The following is a 24,804-nucleotide window of genomic DNA, read 5'->3' on the forward strand; positions in this document are numbered from 1 at the left end:
ACTTGGGATGGCATTTTAGACTAGCTGTTTACAGATGCTGCTTCAGAAAGTCACGAATGGGTTTGCTGATTAAGGTTTTGATGCGTAGACCCATTTCCAGTTCCTCTTTATGAATCCCACCTTGTAGGATGTAACATGATACCCAGTGTGTGCTGATGGGTGGCAGATAACATTTATATGCCACATCAATGTCAGGTAATAACAGTCCCTAATATTTAAAATCCCAGTCATCTCTCTGGTCTTCAACGGGACCACCCTTGCCAAGATCCTCATTGTGACATTTTTGTGGGGTCTATGACTAGAACTTGGTTTTCATCATTGATTAGCACAAAAAGTAACCTGCAGTGTGTATTGTATATTTGCCAGCTCTTCCAGAGCTTAACCAGTTAGTCCACCATGCCATTTCACCTTTGATTATTTATCCTTTCCATTTCGAAGAATGCTATTGTTTCTGCTTGCAACAAGTTTTTCCCCTCCTGTCTTTTATTTTCTGGCAATCAGATTTTAGTCTTCAGATTACTGAGCCTTCTACCTTAGAAACCGTTTCACATTATTTGTTTCCTTAAAGCCTCTCAGGATTTAAATCAAATCTGTTCTTGACTTTCTCTTCAACAAAAAAAATCTGTGATTTCTCCTGCCTCTCCAAGTAACTGAAGTCTTTTCTAATAAATATCTTCCTGCTCTCTCTAAATAGCAATGTTCATACAGTACACTGCCCAGAATTGACCACAATACTCCAGCTGGGACCCAATCGGTGTTTTATAAAACTTGAGTATAGCTTTAATTATTTTATTTTGCATTCAAAGTATTCCGTATGCCTTTTCACTAGTTTTCACAACTATCATGCCACCTTCTAATACGTGTGCACATTCAGCCCCAAGTTTCTTTCTTTCTTCAGTCCTTTATAGTTCTACCATTTTAAAATTGCATTATTTAGTTTTATTAACATTGTTCTGAACAAAAAAAAATTACTCTGCACTCTCTGTCCATTTCCCCAATCTTGAACTAAGGTTTATTGCAGTCCTACACATTATTTGCTAAATTACTACTATCTGAGAAAACATATAATGCAGGTTATTAATATGTCAAAAGTGACAATAATTTCAGCAGTAATCCCTATCCCTATTGCACACCACCATGCTTGTCCATCCAAGCAATCACTGCTGTGACCTCCCCACATGCCTCAATTTTGCTAATATTAACTATGTGGCATTTAATGAGATATTTTTTGGAAGTTTATATACACAACATTAACTGCACTATCCTCTTCAACTTTCTCTGTTACTTTATCAAATGTCAACATTGTGACTGCAGGAGCAAAGTCTAGCTACGTGATGAGTAGCTCACCCAATTTCTTGATCTCTCATTTCCGAGTTTCAGATTAAATGCAAAACTACTACTGAGCCTTGAAACTATCCAGGACAAAGCAGTTTAGTAGCCCTCCACCAGTGAAGTGAGAATACATACAGGTATTCAATCACTGACAGCCTGTTTGGTCCATTCCAAAAACTGACTCTTAACTGCAAAAAAAAAATACTAATATCATGGAGAAATTTACTTTCCTTCCTGGGATAGATATGTATTGCTCTGGCTTCATTGTTGCTGAATGACTTGTTCATGAAATACCGATATTTCTGTGTGCCAATGTCCTGAAAATGCAGTTTTGTCAGTGTTATCCACAAATGATGAAATCAATGAAAAACTTAATGCTTTATTCAGGTTGTTTATTTATAAGCATTTGACGTAGATGAACAATAGAAAACATTTATTATTTTGACCAGAAAATAGGTTTCCAAATACTTTTATTAAAAGAGAACTAAAAGTCACTTTTTATCTGACATTTCATGGAATATTTTTATTCATCTTTAATTCATCTATTTCCAATTCTGCATGATTCTTTATCTTTTAAAGGTTTGACCTTTTACTGAGCAGTTAATGCAAGTACCCTGAATATCTTTGTGAATAATACCAAGATAAACGTTCTAAAAATGATAATACAGTGAACTTTAAGCTGATTCTTTTAGTAATTCCATTGTCAATTGAACACAATAGCTTGTATTTGTGTTATACCATGCAACATAGCGTACCAAGGAACTTCATGGAAGAAGGATGCATATGAAACTAGAGTTATGGGAAAGTTGGAGAATGGAAGGGACAAGTTCAGGGAAGGATTTAAAAATTCTGAATGTTTTGAGGATGTAGATGAGGAGGGGCATTTGTGGGATGCTCACTTCCTTAAATGGAATGTTTACGGGCATGGCAACTGTCATTGTGGTTTGAAAGGAGTGGACCTTAAGGTGCTTTATGACAGATTGATGTAAAAATATATACTGCTCTGATGTTGCCGCTAATGCCAGGAGTTAGCTGTGTATCTTTGCAGATGCCCCAGTTTCCAGTGTTAGACTTAGTCAATATGGGCAGTGACATCTTCTGTTCTCCTGCCTGTTCTGGCAGCTGCCCCTCTGCTGTTTCAGTGGCTCCTTGTGGAGTCCAATGGGGCAACGTTATCTTCCACAGATTATCCAGCACTCAGGCTGGAAAATCTGCCTTGAGTTGGTGCAAGCTCAGCAGCCCTCAGCCATGTGAATGGGAGACTTTGACAACTGGGAGAAATGCAAGCAGACATGTTTTTATTTGTTTAAAGTCTTGGGATTTTAATTGCTTTTCGTGTGTGTGTTTGTGCTGCTTTTGTTTTTTAAATGTAAAGCAAAAAGTATTGCATTTAATACATCTTTCCAGGTATCAGGGAACAGGGTCTCATTTGTTAGATATGAGAATCCAGCTCCTGTCTGTGCTGAGACAATGCATGCACAGTGCTGGCTATATTGAGGTGTGGGAGCCAGGCTTCTAGCGGAAAATTGCACTGTGGTCAGGTTACAGCAAATGATGTAGTACAGAGGCAGGGAGTCAGTGATTTTTGAGGCAGCAGATTTATATTTATAAAGCAAATTTTGAGAACAATTTGACGTTACCAAGAATTAGCTAATATTTTCCTTCTGTTTTCAAAAATAGTCAGCCTTATTTACAATCCTTGTCATTGGATTCCACTTCCAACCAATGCTGCATGAGATTTCTTTTGCTTTTGTAGAATTCCTTTCTTATTTGTTATTTTGGTTGGAAAAGTAATTATGAACATCATTAGGGAAAGATCAAGTAAGTAAATTATCACATCAAATTAAATTGTTTTGCAAATGAGGAATGGGTATTGCTAAATATATATGCGAATTTACTTTATAATGAATTAATTTCTTATTTCAAACAGTGGATCAGATTTATCATCTGGCTTCACCAGCATCTCCTCCAAATTATATGTATAATCCAATCAAGACACTGAAGACAAATACAATTGGGACATTAAACATGTTGGGTAAGACTACTTCACTTTTAATTCTTAAAACAGCCAAAATATATTAAATATTTTGTTTTGTTTACAAGAAAATGTCTTGCATATTGTTAGATGAGATTTTTGTAGAATGCTGTTTAAAAACAAATGTGAAAAAACCTTATTACGTTTAAGCGATGTTTTGTTATCGATTTGCATTTTCCTATTTGCTGACAGAAAATAAGTTAAGATATAAAATATTTTTGTGTTCAGTTGAACATTTTATTAAGTTTAATGCAATAAAACTTTCTTGTCAAACATAATGTGGTAAAACTGCCCAGGCACTAGATTTTGCAAAATAAGGGAAAACAACACATTATATACAATATACTTAAAATATTGGAATATATTGATGTAATAACGGCAAAACATTTGGTGTCTGCATTATGACTCTAAACAGAACTTCTGGTATTTGCATATGTGCAAATAAACGTGGAAATCTAGTGTTTTCAGTAGTACTTGCTGTTGCAGTCTTTGCAACTATAATCAATATAGAATCAGTGAATTGTAATAGGCATTTTGCATGTTATTTTTGTAAAATCATTCAAAATGTTGTCTTGTTGAATGAATCAATTGTAACATCTTATCAAGACTTAATTACCATTGAATAACATGCGCACCCCCCCCCCCGCCCCCCCCCCAATCACAAAAAGCTGTTTGAGCAGAATCTTACTTTGGACTAATGCTTTCAAATTCTTCCAAATTCTGTAGTTTCAAATTTAATAAATCAATTTCTTTATTTTTATTTTGCATTTTCACCTTAATCTTGGTTTTATGGTGCAAGCTTTATATTGCTCTATGTGTGGCATTTAAAAATAAACCAAAATTAGTTCTTTTATTCTCTGGTTAGCTCTCTGTGCAGGAGGAAAAAAAATCACTTGTTAGTTTATCTCTCAAAAAAGAACCCAGATTTGTCTTTCTGTAGTTTACTGATGTTGATCATAATGGTAATAGGGACACCATGATTGACAATTGTGTCCTGAATTAGGAATAGGGAACTCTTCAGTGGGCTGTATCAGAGATCTGCCCAAAATATGATCTGACTATGGGCAATCTGAACCTGATTTCAAGCACAAGTATTTGTAATTTATTTCATATCTGATCTCACTTGAAAGCTGTAAAATGGAATAAAAGACTCGCTAGGTTGCATGTACATTAGCAATGATAAAGAACAGAGGACATGTGGTATAACTAGACAGATCATCCCAGCCTTAATAAAGTAGTGAGCAAGGCCAGCAAAACCCAACCTGACCTAATCAAAACCCCAATGTTTTATTCAGAATATGTACCCATCCTGATCTGATCCTCATGTAGTTAGATCTTGTAGACTGCCAGTCTCTATTGCCAACTCATTGTCAAAACATTACATTTCATATTGGAGTTTGGCCAGTAGGACCCAGGGAAGTGTATAATAGCAAGAAGTGAATGACTTCTGAAAAGGTGAGAGAAAAGAAAAATTGATGGGGGTAAACCAACAATGATAGACTTAAATGCCTGTTTTTTTAAAAAACAAAAATCCCATTGTCACTTTGTTTTATTTAAAGTCTATAGTGATCTCTCCTGTGTTAGTCATAGAATTTTACAAAATGGAAGTTGGCCTTTCTGCCCCTTATGGTGCTGCTGGAATTTTGTGCTGTCCAATTAGTCACACTACATTCATTTTCCAGTAGACCATATAGTCCCAACATTTAAGGATATTCAGATTTCTAGGATTTGAAAATGAAGAACAGTGGCCTGCTTGGGGAGCAATGTCTGCAGTGAAACAGGTGAGCTCCAAGCCCAAGTAAAATTGGGCTTTGGACTCATTTGAATTTGACCATTGAGCTGTGAACCCTTGTTGTGCAATTCAGACATGATGCTTGCCACTTTCAAGGTATTGCAGTGGTAATGGCGACCCTCGGGGATGTTCTCAGATTGGATTGAAAGGGATATGGACTGGTCTTTAAGACTGCTTTGGAGTAGAAGACTTCTTGAGTATAAAATTAAAACCCAACCTGATCAAGGCCAATCTGAAGTTGATCATTACTTGAGTATATATATTTTTTCCATACTCGACTCAATCCAACCCTAAGGCATTAACAGGAAAAGCAGGAAAAAAAATTGCTATGCTGTGCATAAATTGCTCTTCGTCAAGAATGTGCAGTAATATCAAGCAAATCATTCTGACATGGATGTACTGAATGAAACTGACGTTGCACAGCCTGATCTGACCTGACCTGACCAACATTAAACGTTGTAGCGAAATAGATACTCTACCCAACCAAACCTGACACACAATCAGGTTCAGAGTACTCTGGTTTTGGTATCAAGAATTGTATTTTGAAGTCAGAAGAATCAAGAGTACACCTGGCCTTATTTTTAGGTAAGAATGTTTTTGACAGAAACCTATCATTTTGATGGTGGCTCCAGTGAGTGTTAAACTAAACCATGTCACTATTTTGGAGAAGAGGAAATGTTTACAGGTTAGTACTTGTTCTTCAACCAATATTATCAACATAGATCATCAGGTCATAATCATAGAAATCTTGTCTAGTTGAGATTACTTGTCATGTTTCTTAAGATGCCAATACACTTTTTTTAAAAAAAGGGCAATATGGTATGTAAGGCCCTTTGGGAAATCATGTGGTCTTGTACTTCAGGTAAAAGTTGAACAAAAGACTATAAATGTCTTTTGATCATATAAGTGAAGCTGGTAACAATCAACAGTATTCCATAGATTTCAATTTGTTTAATTTGACAATTAAAGAATGGTGAAAATTTTTTTTCCAGGATTAGCAAAACGAGTTGGTGCACGCCTCCTATTAGCTTCTACATCTGAGGTATATGGAGGTAAGATCCATTTTACAATTGCACTTCTGTTTTTTTTCATTAACGTAGTCATGTCTTTTTTTTATGAAGTTAGGTTTAACTTAATTCTGCAATAACAGATTTTGTCTTTTACAAAGTATCAGTAGCCTCAGATTTTGAATATTGAATGTTGTTCAAATTTATCATTTACTAACCAAAGAATATTAAAAATATAACCAAATAATAGTAAATAATATTGGTATTCAATTCTTATTACACTTACCTTAGAGCTCAGAATGTCTTCCCAGGAACATGAACACTAATGAAATCAGTACTAAAAGGGATAACAGTGCTGCTGTTCTGGGAACCTGGTGCAAACACCTGCCCTGTGTGCTGCTGTACCAGTATTCTGGCATGAATCCCTACCCTTCACTAGCACTTGTTCAACAATGATTTGCCCGAAGCTAGGTGTGGAGAGGCTACCTGTGAGGACTGGCAATGGATAGACTAGAGTGAGCGATGCAACCCTTTGGTGGTGAGATGCAAACTCAGGGCTACCAGCTGGCCAACATGTTTAGTGTGGGCCATTGCTGGGGACTGGCAGCAGCTGTTCCAACTTCTGTGACGATGTGCATGGTAGCAGAAGTCTGGAATGGGCAAATGTATACAATGCAGCTAACTGTCAGCACATTTCAGTCCTCATTTGTCAGGATTTTCATATTTTCTTTTAAAAAGGACTGGCTTATTTTGGGAATAACAGTACTTCTGGCCCTTTTTGTTTATGTTCCAATTTGCGGTAATTTTGGGTGATTTTTGTTCTTTCCTTTTGTCACCTCTTGTGTTCAAATTTCAGATTTTGAATTCTAAACCATTACACAAAATTCCCCTGAGAATTCCTCTTTCCATCTTGGAAATAGATGAAAGAAGCCATTCCTTAGAGAGCCATGGATGATTTTTCATTCAGCATATTGAAGGCTGAAGGGATTATGGATTAGGGTGGCAAAATGGATCGGGCACAGAATCGACCACGATCTGATGGAATGGTGGAGCAGCTTGAGGGGGCATAGGTCCTACTTTCATTTCTACTACTAATATTCTTTCTTTAAGGAAGGTTGTTGAAGCAACTCGACTTCTCGGAGGCATTGTGCCACAAAGAAATGAGTCAATAGAGTCTATAGATTTTGGCACGTCACAAGCAATTCTTGTGCCAATCATGAATATATTTTCAGAAATAAAAACTGGACAGGCTGGAAACACCCAGCAGGTCAGGCAAAATGTGTGGAAAGAAAGCATTTTTGACCTGAAATATGTAACTCTTTCTCTTCCCATAGATGTTGCCTGACCTGAATATTTCCAGCTTTTTCTTTTTTTACTTAAGATTTCCAGTATCTGTGGGTTTTTTTTTAAGGACCTGGTTACCTTCTGTACTTTGCTTTGCAAATTTCATTTAGGACTAGCAGCTCTTCTTGTGAAAGTTGTTATTACTTCTCAGCCATCTTTAAGCTTCTATGGGACATCAGCCAGTCTACAGCGCAGTATTACAAATATCTGAAACCCTTTTTTAATAAATCAAATGAAAGCAATTTTGCCAATAACGGGGCTTTGCCCTGTTTTTACCTAAAATGACAAAGATAGATTGGCTGGTTGAGTGGTGTTACAACAACTCAACGTCAGCAAGACTAAGGAATTGATTGTGGATTTCAGGGAGGGGAAACCAGGAGGATACACACCAGTCCTCATTGAGGGGTCAGCAGTGGAAAGGGTGAGCAGCTTCAAATTCCTGGGCGTCAACACCTCGGAGGATCTATCTTGGGCCCAACACATTGATGCAATCATGAAGAAGACATGCCATCAGCTCTATTTTATTAGGAGTTTGAGGACATTTGGTATGTCACCAAAGACTCTTACAAATTTCTACAGATGTATGGTGGAGAGCATTCTGACTGGTTGCATCACAGCCTGGTATGGAGGCTTTGCACAGGATCGCAAGAGGCTGCAGAGGGTTGTAGACTCAGCCAGCTCCATCACAGGCACAACCCTCCCCACCATTAAGGACATCTTTAAGAGGTGGTGCCTCAAGAAGGACCACTAAGGACCCTCACCATCCAGGCCATCCCCTCTTCTCTCTACTACCATCAGGGAGGAGGTACAGGAGTCTGAAGACCCACACTCAACGATTCAAAAACAGCTTCTTCCCCTCTGCTATCAGATTTCTGAACAGTCCGTGAACACTACCTTGTTATTCCTTTCATTTTGCACTGTTTGTTTATTTTTTGTAATTTCATGTGTTTACACGGTACTGCTGCCGCAAAACAACAAATTTCACGTCATATAAGTCAGTGATACTAAATCTAATTCTGAGATAACACAATACCGGTGGAGCCATAAAAACCTTTCGGCTATCTTCCATTTTTAATAAGGCCTTTATTAGTGGAATATTAATTCAGTCAGCTTAAAAATTGTACATGATAGTCCTCATCATTGCACACGAGTGCTAGATATCTTCATGTTATCTCAAACTTTACTTGCATTATTCGTCAAAATGAAAATGAGATAAATAAGTCCTTTGGATCAGTGATAATATCTTGAACAATGACTGGAGGTGTCAGGTATAAAGTCAGTCAACTACAAATCAAAACAAGGCACAGGTGCTAACAAAATTTAAAACTGATCCAATTAATTGCAAATTGAAATCAAAAATTCTGCTACCTGAACAGTTTTAGTATGTTGATTACTGCAGAATTTTGCTATCAGAGGAGGCACCACGCAGTAAGTGAGAATGTCAAGTTGTACTGAGCAAACGATAATGAATGAGGTGCAGCCAGGAACAGGAATCTAGGAATTAAATGTCAGTTACCTTGCATAAGGATTGCTGCATACACATTCTCAAGGAACTGGCTACCTAAGCACCATCTCCACCATTGTATTCTTCTTATCCTCATCTACCATTATTCATCTGCATTAATCTGCATCAGTAAAAATTAATTCTTGGATAAAAATGGAAATGAAGAAATAAATTTTTGTCCAGACTGTGATTTCTGTATAAATTTATGTCCTTTTTCCCCATTTGCACTCTTAAGGCTATGTATGAATATTTAATCTACTGGTTAAAGCAGAACTCCTTTACGAATGCAAATCTTAATGGTAACAGGCAAAGGGATGGATTTCTGATGACTGACCTTGGAGTAGAGACGATCTTTATCTCTACCAAATCAGAAGATAACCTTGCAGCTGCTAGCTCCAAGGTTGTGGGTGTAGTTTGTTAAGATTTATCATCATCCTGGTTTGGAATGGGTGAATATTTTTAGTTTTACTCGTTCTGTGCTTAATTGATACTCTATCCTTAAAAGTTTAAATTGAATTCCCCCAAGAGTCACCCTATCTCTTTTGGCACCTGATTTAGAAAGAATGATTCTCAGTTGTAAGTTAGTAGGTGAGTTGTTTTTTTTCCTTTAGAGGAATAATAGCGGAAGAGGACTGATTATTCCAGCATAATCTTCTCTTCTTTCTATATATAAAAAAAACTGAACTTGCCAGTATTTGGTTTGATGTGACTTTGTGGTCCATGATACAAGTGCCAATGTGTGTGAAAGTTTTTTAGGTAGAATAAATGCAATCTTTTCCTCCTGTGACTGCGACTGATGGATTGGCACATTCTACTTAAAGGTCATTTATTTCATCTTAGCTAAAGACTTTGGGTTTAATATTGTCCAAATATATGCTTGTGCTAATTTCTAATTCAAATTAAAAATTATTGTACCCATTGACAAACAGTGCAACTCCTTCAATTTTCTTGATGGTTCCTGGGCTAGTCAAGGAGAGAACTACTTATGTTCCAGCCATAATTTTATAAAGTTTAAGTTAATCTATTTTCAGTTAATAGTTTTTTTATTTAATCAATAAAGATCCAGAAGTTCATCCACAACGTGAAGATTACTGGGGTCATGTAAATCCTATTGGACCAAGAGCCTGTTATGATGAGGGGAAAAGAGTAGCTGAAACAATGTGTTATGCTTACATGAAGCAGGTTAGTATATACATTAGTTCATCAGCAAAACCGATTACAATTGCTAAACTTTGCAGTTTAGGTAGTACTTTTAAGTGCAATAACTTGTAGCATATTGTGAGTGATAACTTGAGAGTGCTTGCTTTTGTAAAAGGAATCCATAATTAATGTATGTAGGTATCCTGAAGGATGTATTCTGTGACTTGAAATGTCCCTTTGATTTCTGTTAACTATGCAGAAGTCTCTATGGTGTTTTACCTGTTGCATGTTTAATTTCATTTTTATAACACCTTTAAGTATTGCTTAACCATACCAGTTTCAGTTATTGTTGTACAACATCCTTCAACTCTTATTTCATGCTCAAATGAGTGGCAATTTTACAATAATGTGTAGTTTATAATATTATGATGGCATGTTTGGATTAATTAATATGGATTTAGCTAATTTTGGCCAATATGGTACATTTATATCTTTTATTTCTTTGAAAATACACATATTTAAACATGTGTTCCATATCAACATTGCAGGAAGGAGTAGAAGTTCGGGTTGCCCGAATATTCAATACATTTGGTCCTCGCATGCATATGAATGATGGCAGAGTAGTGAGTAACTTTATTCTACAGGCTCTCCAAGGAGAAGGTCTGACAGTGAGTACAACTTGTCAATTTTGCAATGGCTTGTGCATGCAATTTGGAATATTGTCTGAATCATGGAATTATACAGTAGTTTTTTTTTCCAGGCAGTGGTTATCTTTCACAGTATAAAGATAAATAGGAGATACCAGTTTCTGTTGCATTTGTATCTGTTTAGGTTAGAACTGAACTATATTTCACTGATAGTTATTAATCTTGTTTGTAATTTGACAAACCCATGTCATTGACCACTTGTAACAATGTATATAGTTTTTTGCCGATGTTGAGCCATTGAAAGAATGCAAATAGATTTGTATATTTAATGTCATAAATATTCAAGGTAATTATGAGCTTTTAAGGAAATTCAGAGTAATATACTAAGCAGTCTTTTGAAAGTACAGGAGATTTTGGAGAGCTTTCTATGCTCAAATTTTCATTTTGGAAAAAGGAATGATATTTTGCCTAGCTTTTTAAACAAAAGAATCACTAGAATTCATATCATTCTTTTCCAGCTATTTTTTCTAAGAAATCCCTTTATATTTGCAATACATTTTGCTCATTACCACAATAATATGTTGAATGATCCAGTTTTCTGTAAGTTCTGCCCACTCAAAAATAAACACACATTTTTCCCACTTACTGTCTAGGTGGCCACCACCTCTCTTTTCAGCCCACTGTCTCCTGTACCTTCCAGACAAGGGAAGTTAAATTTGATACTGTGGGCATAGGTGCCAACCTAATTGCAGCTTTGGGGGAGCAGGACCTAGGCACCATCATACCTGGCGGGTAAGTGTCAATGACAGCTTTCCCATCCCCTCTCTGTTTCTGTGATTTCTCAGCATGATGCTGAGGTCAGTTTCACAGCACTGATAGACAGCCCAAGTGCTGGGATAGAAAAATGAACAAATTGCCCATTTGGTTATCTCTAACACAACCTGTTGTGTGAGTGTGTATTTGTAGCAAGCTTGTTTGCAGCCAAAAGTCCATTTCATTCAGCAGGGGCACCAGTGGTACAGGGTTCACTAGCGAGGCTGTCATCTGATCATTGTTACTGCATGGGTATCTGGACTTCCTGCCTATTGTTCTGAAAACACAAGTTCAAATCCTACCGTGGCAGCTGGAGAATTGTAGATATTGAGGCAAGACGCTCTAGACTAGAAATAATAACTGGAGATATCCGAAAAGATCTGTATATTCTATGATGAAGTAATCCGGTCCTTTAGCAGATTTTGTGGGAAGTGTAATATAGAAAAAAGGACTGTATTTGCGAATCCTCTGTTGGTATGAAGCTTAATATTATTATCATCTTTTTTGGCAGAAGAGATTGAGACTTGGGAGATGCTGCCAGTGTAAGCTTGATCAATTGCTAAACTGTATTCAGTTAAGAATGCATGTTGGATCTCTCCTGTGCTAGAGACCGAGTACATATTAAGCCCAAGGGCAGTGATGCCAATCCAACAACATATCTACCACTGATGGTGCTAACTTTCTTAAATGTTATGGCTATATCTATCTGGGTAACCAGTGATTGTTCTATTATCATTCTGTCTTGAGGCTTGAAGATGGTAGGGGAGCTCTCAGGGTCAGGAGATGAACACTTATCCGAATATTCAGGAAATTTCTTGCTCTTTTTAGTATTTTGATGTGGTAGGTTCAGTTAAGTTTTTGCTTGTGACTCTAGAAGTTGTGGGCATTTTTAGTCAGAAGTTATGTCAGAAGTGGGTGGCAGAGCGTGCCTCGGCCATTTTCTTGGGAAGACATTGTGGTATGGTATAAATGCTTATTTGTCCCTTGTTAAGCAAGCCTAAATGTTGCCAAAGCCAAGCTCTAGGTTCTCCACAATCTGAGAAAATTATCTAGCTGAGTACCAGAATTCCAACAACCATTCTTGGTCCTAATTTTATAACAGATGGCCATTAGCAGAACAAATGAAGATACTTGGCCAATTCTTTTCAGACAATTGAACTTCAATCATTGGTGAGAGAATACACACACCATGTGGGCAAAATGGTGTAACAGCCATAGATTGTTTTGTATAGCAGTAAACACTTCATAGATTTCTTTTAAAGGATTCATTCATATAAACACTTTTTATTAAATTGATGTTCATAACCTTTTAAATTGCTAGTGATGTTAAAATAATATAACGTCAATAATGCCATCCTTAGCATGTCGGATTGTTTAACCCACCATATCCTAAATAGGTTTTTGGCTTGAACTTGATGGATGCCTAGTTCCTAATGAGCATAAAATAGTATATCAACATAAAGATAGAAAACGCTGGAAATACTTTAGCTGGTCAGGCCACATCAGTGGGAAGAGAAATGTGTATTGAGGTTAGGTTTCTGAATTTTTATTTGTTTGTTTACTGACGGGTAAAATCAGGCTAGATAGACAATGCAAGGTTCTTGGCAATCTAACCTGGACCTTGTTGCTATCACTCTAGAAGATGTGGAACTATTCTAAAGTACAGAATGCTGTCATATTGTTCAGTATGTTAATCGAGAAAATACTCTGAGATCCCACGTATCATGGTGTACATGTGTTCTGTCATTGGAGATTGAGGAGCACATTATCTACACATGGATTATTTGAATAAAAAGTTTGCTGTAGGAAACACTTATGTGGAACCTTGGATTCATCTTAATTACCCATTCACTGGAGGAGAAAAATATTTACTGCACCTTCATTACTTGTATATAATCTACTAAACTTTCTGGACAGACCTTTAGATGGTATCAAGTAGTTTCAGGGAACTTGATTGTCAGACTTTTTTTGTCCCCAAGCTTCCCTTGTCCATTCATGTAAGACTACTTGGACCTTGCTTCTTCATCCCAAATGTAGAACGATTCACCAGAGCATCAGAACTATTGATTGTATATTTTACTTAAAATTTCACTGGTCCAAATGTGTGAAAACTTGTGCGTGTGATAATACATGATAAAATGGAACATATTGAGGTTTTATTTATTGAATTTTGGCATCACTGATGAGGTTTGTAATTACTGATCATCCCCAAATATACTCTACTCTAAGGTAGTGGTGAGCCGCCACTTGGGATTGCTGAAATTCTTATGATAAAAGTACTCCCACATTGCTAATGGGGAGTTTCAGAATATTGACCTTGCAGTGATGAAGCAGAAATCTTTTTCTAAGTCATGGTGATGTGAGACTTGGTGGCGAACTTCAAATTGATGTCTCCACCATATTTGCTGCTCTCATCATTCTAAATGGTAGAGGTCACGGGTTTGAAAAGTGCTGTCAATATAGCCTAGACAAGTAACTGCAGTGCACTTTTCTTTTTAAATGGTGCACTGGAACCCCAGTAGACGATGGGATACTAATCAAGTGGTTGCTTTGTCCTGGATTCAGCTGTTGATGTTACTCATCCAGACAAGTGGAGAGTATTTAACCACACTCCTGACTTGACACTCCTGACTTGCCCAATTGTAGAAAGGCTTTGTGAAGTTGGTCGGTGAATTTCATTCTGCAAGACATGTGCAATTAGGATTCTAGTCAAAGCTGATGCCAGGCTCCCTCTGGTGAGGAATTTTGATCACCCTTGTAAGTCCCAGATCATTCTCGCAGTCTTTGCCAACCTGATCAGTCAGCTTCCCAACCAATATCTGTTTGGTTGATCCTTGATTGGAATATGCTAATTAACCCCATGTATCTTCCAGCCTCTCTTTCCCACCCCCACCTCCCCACTAAAATCAAATTAAGATGGAGCAGTGTACCCAAGAGTATAAAATACAAGGCAACTTGTAAGGGTCTGCTTGCAGTAAAAACCCTATTTAGTGGCAAATATTTGATTTACATTGCTATTTATGGACTTCCTCAAAATAGTCACAAATGCCTTCTAAATCTTGCTGGAGTGAGACATCTTACACATTGGAGCATTAGTTAGACTCTTTCCTGACCTATTCAGCACATTTGTAATTTGTGCTATTTCCTGCTAGAAATGGTAGCTGACAAAAGAGGCATCTGACCTTGGTGATTTGATAGGACCTTTCCTTATAAGCAATGAAATTGAAGGACTGAGAAATAAATGAACAACAGAGAAGAATGGTGAATTGCAGTTGAGCCAAGTGCCGTCAGAGAATGGGGGTGGGGGCAGGAAGACGGGGAAAAGCATGAAAATAAATTTTAACTTTAATTTTTGAATTTTAGAATGATTGAAACTTAATTTAAATTGTTTTGAGCCAGAGAGATTGATTTGCATTGCGATATGCTATAAGAAGGATATTTATGTTAGTAATTATGAGCCCTTGCTTGATTAATGGTCAATGAATGTGCAAATCTAGTAAGTTTTTAAAAATATCAGGGAGATTAGGAATAATATGCATTTGTGCAAAGAAACAACAGAACAGCACAAATAAGTCAACTAGATTGGGGAGAATTACAGCTGCTCTATCTCATCCCTTCAAAATGCTAGATGATTTGAACATTTATATAGCTTAATATTTTAAACTGGGCATTTTTTGTTTAGCACGATATGGTCAATTATTCCCACATATTCTTAGGTTGCATTGTAGGTACAAATGCCTAACCAGTATAATGCACTGTCTTTGAGTTTTTGTTCATTCAAGGGATGTGAGCTTCACAGGCTGAACCAGTGTTTAATTGCCCATCCCTAATTGTCCTTGAAATGGTGGTGTTGAGTTGCCGCCTTGAACTACTGCAGTCCTAGAGGTGAGGATATACCCAGAATGGTGTTAGGTAGGGAGTTCCAGGATTTTGACCCAGTGACAGTGAATGAACTGTGCGTGATATATTTCCAAGTCAGATTGGTGTGTGGCTTGTAAATGGTGATGTTCCAGTGCATTTGCTGCCTTTGTCCGTCTAGCTGGTGGAGATTGTGGGTTTGGAAGATGCTATCTCAGAAGTCTTGGTGTGTTGGTGCAGTGCATCCTGTAGATGATACAAACTGCTGCTACTGTGAAGTATGGTGGAGTGAGTGAATGGTTGTGGATCGGATGCCTACCAAGCAGGCTGCTATGCCCTCTATGGTATCGAGCTGCTTGAGTGTTGTTAAAGCTGCACTCACCTAAGCAAGTGGAGAATATTCCATCATGCACCTGATTTGAGCCTTGTAGGTAGTGGACAGTCTTTGGGGAGTTGGGAAGCAAGTTATTCACCACAGGATTTTTTAGCCTCTGACTTGCTTCTGTAGCCATATTGTGTATGTGGCTACTCCAGTTCAGTTTCTGGTCAATTGTAAACCCCCCCCCCCCCTAGGATATTGATAATGGGGGACTCAGTGATGGTAATGCCACTGAATATCACTGGGTGATAGCTGGATTTTAACTTTTTGGATATTGTCACACCTGGCACTTGTGTGACCTGAATGATACTTGTCACCTATCAGCCCAGGCCTGGATATTGTCCGTTTCTTGCTGCATTTAGTTGTGGACTGCTTCATTTCCTGAGGAGTTTCAAATAATGCTGAACATTCTGCAATCGTTAGTGAATATTCCTACTTCTGACCTTTTGATTGAAGAAGCAGCTGAAGATGGTTGAGCCTAGGACACTACCCAAGGAACTCCTGCAGAAATGTCCTGTGGCTGAGATGATTGACCTCCAACCACCATAATCATCTTCCTTTGTGCTAGGAATGATTCCAACTGGTGGATGGTTTTTCCCCTGATTCCCATTGACACCGGTTTAGCCTCCTTGATGCCATACTCGATCAAATGCTGCCTGAATATAAATTGTATGTAAAAAGTCTAACTAATAGTCAATTATTTGTCTTGTATTATTTCATTATGAAATTTTAGGTTATGTCCACTAGCAACAATGGAGACTGTACCTGTTTTCTTACTGTTCAAAGTTAGATGAAAATAGGATTTTCTATAAATTTGTTATGTTCAAACATTCTGGTGTTCCAGTTAAACACCAGTGTTACAATATACTTTTCTAGTCCCAATTTTCGAACTAAATAATTGAAATTCTAATAAAAATGAAAATATTGAAATGTACGACCCAATTAAAAGATTGATTTAAGGGGAGTAGTTGTTTCACTAGCAATGATTTGCTTTTACCACAATTTCCATTTAAAAAAAAATGACCATTATTTTAAATTTAGATTTGCTGTCTGAAAGGTCTGTTCATTTATAAATGAACCATACCTTTGGCTCTCTCTACATAGAGCTATGACTTTTTTCATTGGCAGCCTGATGTACTTTAATATTTGTGCATAAAGCACAAGTCTAGAGCCATCAACCAATTTTTTTTTTCTTGTTAAAGTTTGTGGCAATAACTTGTGTTTGGGTGTTAAAACATTTGATTGGAATGCCAATGTTCCATTAAGCTTTTTGAGATTTTATGTGAAACCATCTGCTAACTTTCAAAGATTTTTACACCTTTTTCTTTGTCATTTAGAAAACTGAAGATTTGCCCTTATTGGGTTCAAAGTAGATGACCTTGCTTTTGATCACATTGAATTCCATCTGACAACATTTTGCTTATTTAATTGAGGTCCCCCCCCCCGTGCTAATTTAATGTCAGCTGGAACCATAGATATAAGCACTATTCCTGCTTCCAGGTTAACTCTCTGCAGCTTCTTGCGGTCTTGGGCAGAGAAGTTGCAGAGAGTTGTGGACACAGCCCAGCGCATCACGGACACCAGCCTCCCCTCCTTGGACTCTGTCTTTACCTCTCGTTGTCTTGGTGTAGCAGCCAGCATAATCAAAGACCCCACCCACCTGGGACATTCTCTTTTCTCTCCTCTTCCATTGGGTAGAAGATACAGGTGCCTGAGGGCACGTACCACCAGACTTAAGGACAGCTTCTACCCCACTGCGATAAGACTATTGAACGGTTCCCTTATACAATGAGATGGACTATGACCTTGCACCTTATTGCACTGCACTTTCTCTGTAGCTGTGACACTTTACTCTGTACTGTTATTGTTTTTACCTGTACTACATCAATGCACTCTGTACTAACTCAATGTAACTGCACTGTGTAATGAATTGACCTGTACAATCGGTTTGTAAGACACGCTTTTCACTGTACCTCGGTACAAGTGACAATAATAAACCAATACCAATATTGTGGAAAAATGGAGGTCACATTCTGTCGATCTCACCTACATCCTGAACAATTTCCAACCCAAGTCAAAATTTAACTAATTCCATTAATGCTCATAATGAATACATTAGAAATCAGATGGCTTATCAAAAGTTCATAGACATAGTGTTTTTTTTTCCACATTGAATAGGAATTAAAGAGAGCGGTTATCATGTTTCAAAATTGAGACTTTGAACTTTTAAATAAAAGCTGGGTTACATTAGTTGATATATGGAGACCAAATAACAAAAGCTCAGGATTATTGAAAGTATGAAGAGTACCGGTAAATTTGTTTCATAGTAGTTAAAACAAGCAGTGCATTATTTGCTTGAGCTAAGGCAGAGACTTTAAATTCGGAAGTAATTCTGGTAAGTTTTTGAAGCCAGAGACAAAGGAGGATGCTTCAGAAGGTTAAAAATAAGTTTGATAGCTCCAAGAGCTAGCACAAAGGAGGTATATTTAATGCTGGCCTTTGTATTGCAACTGCCATGATTCATACTTATCTATGGTGTATCATAAGAGAAAGTTGAACTTTTTAAAAACACCCAAATGTACTCATCATTGGAATCAATTATAGAAGTTTAAAATGTTTTAAAAGTGTGTATGTGCCTGTTTGCAAGTGGCACTAGTTAAAGTTCATTGAAAAATATTGAAATCTGTTTGCACTTATTCCCTGTCTTTTAAGTAATCATTTTAACTGTTCTTGGTTTACACCTTTACTTAAAATTGCTTTGTAATGTTTTAGGTAGGCAAATCTTTGACTACCTTCCAAAACTCCCATCTGTTCATTTAGCTTATTCTTGAAGAAATAGCCTTGAAGCCATTTTACATGGACTAGGTAGAAGTTCCACATTTAAAAAAAAGATTGCTTTTTCTTTACTCTCTTTGTGGGTAATCCTTTTTATAGTTTTGATATTTTAAATTGGAATTTGCCTATATATCATGGCCTTGGCTACATTTTGAGAAGAAAGGGATAAATTTTCCTGTGTCTTTACAGGACTTCTTGTAGCAGTGCACATTAATATAGGAGTAGGAGACCTTCAATCTTGTCTGTCCATTCACTGAATTCCCTAATACCTTTTTAGATTTACAGAAATCTATTAATCTCTTATTTAAATTTAACAATCGACTGAATAGAATTGCAGTGTTCAGTAAATCCAGCAGAAAAGATCCTGCTATTTGCAGTGTTCCAAATATCTGCCATCCATCCATCCATTGTATAGAGAAATGTTTCCCAATTTCACTCCTGAAAGATCTAACATCAATTTTTAGATTGTGCCCCCCCCCCAATGTTCCAGCTTTCCTAACTAATGGAAATATTCACTTCTATCTAACATAACAGTGCTCCTCAATATTTGGGGAAACTGGGATAAAATTACCCCTTAACCTTCTAGTTTTCAGAGAAGACCAATTTGTGCATTCTCTCCTTGTAATTTAGCTCTTGGAGCCCAGGAACCATTCCGGTAAAGCTGTTGTGCTCTTCCAAGGCCAATTTGTTTTCCTAAGGTGTGGTGGCCCAGAATGCTCTCAGTAATGCATGTCTAACCACAACTTTACTTCTCCCCTTTTGTGTTCTATTGGCCCTTTTTGATTATTTTCTGTACCCCTTCATGACATTTAACATGGATGAGCTGTTAATACTCTTTGGGCCTCCAGTTTTGTTTTTCTAGCCATCTATTAATAATTATTATGTATCCTTTTCAATTCCAATGTGGATGACCTCTCATTTGCATACTTTGGAAAAACATTTGCCACAATTTTGCCATTTCACTCTTTAAAATTTATTGCTTCCATCTGCGTGGCTTACAATGCAACCTTTGTGACATTGGCAAATGTTGATATTTGGCCTTCTTTAAGTCCCATTGTCCAAACGGTTTTTTTTAAAAAGTGCATAGTTGCACCTGATGGATTCAACTGCTGATGTTCATGTTGCTCAACCATTTTTATTAATAGGTCAGTAATTTGATTACAATTCAATGAGATTCAACTTTAGTCAGCAGACTACTATATGGAATCCGGAATTTCATTTAGTTTCATGTCTTTAGACAGTCATATTTTTGTTTAGCAAGAGAGTCCCTTGAGCAACACAGTTTCTAAAATTTTACTTGGTGTTAAAGTGCCTTCAATTAATGAACTACTCTGGGTGTGCTGGGCTATATTTTTAAAGTAAATTTATAGACAATAGGATTTTTTTTTCTCCTCTGTTCACAGGTTTATGGTTCAGGTTCTCAGACTAGGTCTTTCCAATATGTGAGGTAAGCTGTGTTTCACTTATTGAATGTTCTTATTTGCATAGATAAATCAATTTATCTGATTAAACATTTGTGTATATTAAACTCACATTTATTAAAACGCTCATTTATTAAAAAAATAAGAAACTCAAACTCACATGTGGGTCAAGAAGGGTCAAAGGAAGGAGTTTGGAAGAATAATTAGATCCAAGTGGGAAAAGAAGAGGACAGGGAAGGAAGGATTGCTACTGGCTTCTATGCATATGAGATTATCACAGCGAGCTGGAGATTTGGGAGTTGAGGCAAGTGGTAGTGTTTGATGTGAGAATCATCCTTGTGTGAAGACATTAGTGGAAGTACACCATTCGTGTCCTTTGTTGTTCATTTGTTCTAATGAAAATGGGAACAAAGTACACTCCCCAAGCTTCATATTTTGCTGTGAAGGAAGTCTGAGTCTTGATGCTAAAGATGGCTAGAGAAGGTCTTCCCCCCCACTATTCTTCAGAACAAAAGGATGCCCAGGTCCAATTCATTGCAGGAAAGTAATTCTCTCGTGACAACAGGCTTTCGTTATAAATGAAGCAGGAGCAAGTGATGTAGCACTCTGGTGTCAGTTGGTGGCAGTATTAAGAGAAGGTTGTTAGCTAGGTTTCTTTCTTACTTTGGTAGAGCCAGGGATTGTAGGCTTTGCAGTTTCTTTACCATAGCACTTTGATTCCCTTAAAGATCATCAAAGTTAGTCAGGGTTCTGTTTGAAACTGTTGTTTGACGTTGGGTAGCTTTTCAGTGTCACGTTGCAACACTGACTGCTGCCACAGAGTCATCAGAATCTTGAGTTCTCTCAACATCTTAACATATAATAAATGTATTAACATCATGTAAAACTTGACATCCTTTTACAATTTTGTCATACTTTCTGCCAATTTTTTTTTCTCATTATAAATTGCCATTGGACATGATTATAATTTGCTAAAGTGAGTAGTTTATTGTGATCGAAATTTAATTTGAGCAATTTGTTCCTAAAAGTTGCTCAGTTATTTGCAAACAATTTTCTTTCTTCCTTGGTAAGTAAAGTTGCTTATATTCTTGCATTGGATATGTGCAAGATCAAAAATTCAGTGGCATACATTACAATATCAAGAAATGTATCTATTGTGTTCTTTCATGGTGTTAATGGCTTTACTAACATTTTTATTTGAAGTCTTCATCCTTTCTAGAAACCTGGGCTTGAGCTTAATTTATTTTGTCCTAAATGTGATCTACATTTTATTGTGCATTTTAGCACAAAACTGTGTGTATTTGAACTATTATAGTTATGAACTGTTTTTCAGTAAAATTGTTTAATAGAATTAAAACACCATATTGCCATGCTAGCTTTTGATGCATTAGATATATCATATTTATTGGATATATAATTAGCAGATTCTTTGTGGCACTATTCATGAGTCAGAGAACTTTGTACCATTAGCAGTTTTATTGATGCTAATTGGGGGCTGTTATAGAAAGTAAGAGTGGCAGTTAATAGGAAGTATATTACTCAAGGCAATGTTATCAGAATCAGATTTATTATCACTGGCTTGTATGACGTGAATACTGAGCTGTAATATTGTAAATTTGAAAGTTTCACCCAGATCCAATGTTTTTAATAAAACCTGAACATTTCTATGAAATATTAAAACCATTAAAGCAATGTATTGGGCAGTTTTTGTATAATATTAAATGACTTTTTTCCACACAGGGCTAAATATGGATTGAAACTTGAAGTGAATGGGTCAGATAATTTTTTTGGATTGAGTTAAGTTACAGAAGCTGTTAAATTTCATGGGTAGCTTCTTGTCTAGTGTAATCTAAGTTTGCTTTATTTAAAATTATAATGCTTTCTTGTTCAATTTAACTACATTTTTAGATTGTTGACATGCCAAATGAAAATTCAACAACTTTCATTTTAATATTTCAATTTTCTTTGTAGTGATCTTGTGAATGGATTAGTGGTTTTGATGAACAGTAATGTCAGCAGTCCTGTTAATGTGGTATGTAAAGTTTATTTCAGTAAATCATAGTCCAAACATTCATTTGAAATTATTAATATATTTGACATTGCTCTAACTGTAAAACTGGATAAATCCTATGATTAGAGTTTTGTAATCTAAAATTTTAAAAATTGAATGATTTCAAGCTCCTAGTTGTATTCTGCCTACAAGTAATAGTGTTTTGTCAGTTAATTAGAGTGGGATCCTATGTAATATTGTGTGACAGCCACTAAATGAGCCCATAGGACAAGCCAGTAAGAGATGGGATGGAAATCTTTCTTTGAAAAGTAAAAGATTGATGGAATTATTCAAACACCTGTGTTGGTTTTCACAGAAGTATGGTGCTGTAAGAAAGAAAGGATTGTAAACTAGGAATAAGAGTGACAATAGATAAGGGAAATAAAAATGGTAAAACAAACTGGAAAGATACTTGGCAGTAATCGAATGCATCCAGGAATACTGCTGTGTCAGAAGAAATATTAGGTCCCCTAACCAGTCTTTCAAACGTGCTTCTATATGGAAAGGTGTTGAAGTACTAGGATTGACAATGTAATATGTTCAAAATAGAATCAAGTGGGTTAATGTAGTCAGTATAGTATTGTTGATGGATAAGCTATTGGAAATTTTAAAAAAAAGTGAAGAAGAATATCCACTGTTCCCTAAAGTGTAAGATGTATCTCACAGATTTGAATTCCTTATGGGGTACTGTGGACTGACAAGTCCTTGCACTAATCCCTGAGGCACCCCACCAGTTACAGCTTGACTGAAAATGATTTGGGTTCCAGAAGTTAGTTTGAGTGATGATGAACAAAGAGATTGTTTCAGGAAGGTGTCTGAGTTGACATAATAGCAGCTGATAGTATTCATTTGTTCTTGGTAGTGAAGATCAAGGATTTGGATGTTTTTGCATTTTGTCAGTGGTATGCATTGTGGCCACAGTATGTCAGGTTTGAAGAGAGTGAGCACTTGGAGGGTGTTGATCAGTCAAGTGAACTGCTTTGTCCTGATGGTGTTAAGATTTTTGATCCTTGTTGTCAGCTGAAATTATTCCATTGAAATGTGAGATTATGCATTTTGGGAGGAACAGTTAAGGGAGAAGTAGTAATAGTTTCATGGAAACAGGGACATAGAGCATGGAAACAGATGCTTTGGCTCACCCAATCTTTGCGAACCATCAACTGCCCATTTATATTAATCCCATTTATTCTCCCCACATGCCCATAAACTCTTCCCAGATTCTACTACTCACTAGGGGCAATTTACAGCAGCCAATTAACCTATCAACCTGTAGTAGAGGAGGAAGGATTTAAGGATTCAGTTGCGTATATCCTTAAAAGGGACAAATTGATGAATCGATTTATATACTTTTTTTTACAACGTGTGTGTTTCAAAGTTTTGTACATATTGTAAAAGTGCAGAATTTGTAGAAAAAAAGCTGTAGTTAGTATGCAGTAGGGTTTTCGTATGCTGCTTTTGGGACGATGGCAAGATCAAAGAGGATGCACAAAAGATTAAAGCAGAGATTAGAGACTGGAACAGTGACAGTCACTGCTGTGAATTAGGTTTGGGGATTAAATATGAATTAGATTGATTTTTCACACAGCAGGAAGGTGGTACTCAGCCTATTTCAACCCAACAAATAACTGAGGAGGGAATTGAAATCATTGCAGGGAATGGTTTTTGTAGTGGGCGAAAGTGATAAATTGTGTCTTTGAGTATATTGCACATTTTGGTTTTCAAATAAGCATTTAATTATTAAAACAATATGCATCATTAATACATGGTATAATATTCCTGTTTTTGAAAACAGTGTTCTGCTGAAGCAGCACCGTTCATGTGCATGTTTGTGGCAAGTGATTCAAAATACAGTAATCAGCAAGGATTCATATTTGTCCTAAAATGGTTTTAAATATTTTGTAATTTTATTTTAAAGTGTATATTCAAACAACAAGAAGCATATTGGTATTAAATTCACTTATAATAAGTGTGGAGACAACAATAGTCCCATCTAAATTGCCGGTTGTGTTTAAATACTTTAAACATGAATCGGTTTTATTTAATGCAAACAGTTTGTTTAACTTTCACAGGGAAACCCAGAAGAACACACCATTCTGGAATTTGCCAAATTAATTCGGAGCCTTGTTGGTAATTTCATTTTGCTTATTTTTGGTGAACTGGAGAGGGAGGAAATGTTATTCCAGGGAAATAGGACATTTGGTCCATGAAATCAGCTACAGCCTTTGGCTAATGATATAACATACTTTGTCTTCTAATCCTCTACGTCAATCGGTGCATATCGTGAGTTTTCAAAAATTGCAACAAATGCATTCAGAATTTTCTCATCTATTTTCTTTGGATTTATAAGGCTCCAAAACCATTCCAGTCTTTTTTTTCCATTAATACCTGTAGGTTCTTCCACTTCACTAATTGCTTGTCTTAATTATTTTATAATTTTATCCATTTTCTTAATTGCAACTGAGATCAATTTTAAATATTTTCCTGTTGTCTTTTTTATTGTCACAAAGTTGTTTTCATTTTGCCTTTACCAACATCAGACACTTTCAGCTGGGGTGGGGGGCACTGGGGCAGATCTTCCTTCAAGGAAAGTCCAACCATGCTGTGCATATTACTGTGGGCACCCCTCTGCTGAAGTCAGCTGTTCTGC

At 36.7% G+C, this 24,804-nt stretch overlaps 1 protein-coding gene across 4 annotated transcripts in view; it reads left to right on the forward strand.

Moving 5' to 3' along the window:
- The window catches only part of uxs1 (UDP-glucuronate decarboxylase 1), a 69,348-nt gene that overhangs the window by 31,910 nt on the left and 12,634 nt on the right, over nucleotides 1-24,804 (forward strand). For all 4 annotated transcript variants that reach the window (XM_052026554.1, XM_052026551.1, XM_052026552.1 and 1 more), the window contains exons 7-13: nucleotides 3,263-3,367; nucleotides 6,152-6,211; nucleotides 10,075-10,196; nucleotides 10,703-10,822; nucleotides 20,090-20,133; nucleotides 22,079-22,139; nucleotides 24,227-24,284. In XM_052026554.1, coding sequence (XP_051882514.1) covers nucleotides 3,263-3,367; nucleotides 6,152-6,211; nucleotides 10,075-10,196; nucleotides 10,703-10,822; nucleotides 20,090-20,133; nucleotides 22,079-22,139; nucleotides 24,227-24,284 — 570 coding nt within the window. The remainder of the gene's footprint in view (nucleotides 1-3,262; nucleotides 3,368-6,151; nucleotides 6,212-10,074; nucleotides 10,197-10,702; nucleotides 10,823-20,089; nucleotides 20,134-22,078; nucleotides 22,140-24,226; nucleotides 24,285-24,804) is intronic.

This window comes from Pristis pectinata, chromosome 11 (genome assembly GCF_009764475.1).
Source record: "Pristis pectinata isolate sPriPec2 chromosome 11, sPriPec2.1.pri, whole genome shotgun sequence".
In the NCBI taxonomy this organism is placed as follows: domain Eukaryota; kingdom Metazoa; phylum Chordata; class Chondrichthyes; order Rhinopristiformes; family Pristidae; genus Pristis; species Pristis pectinata.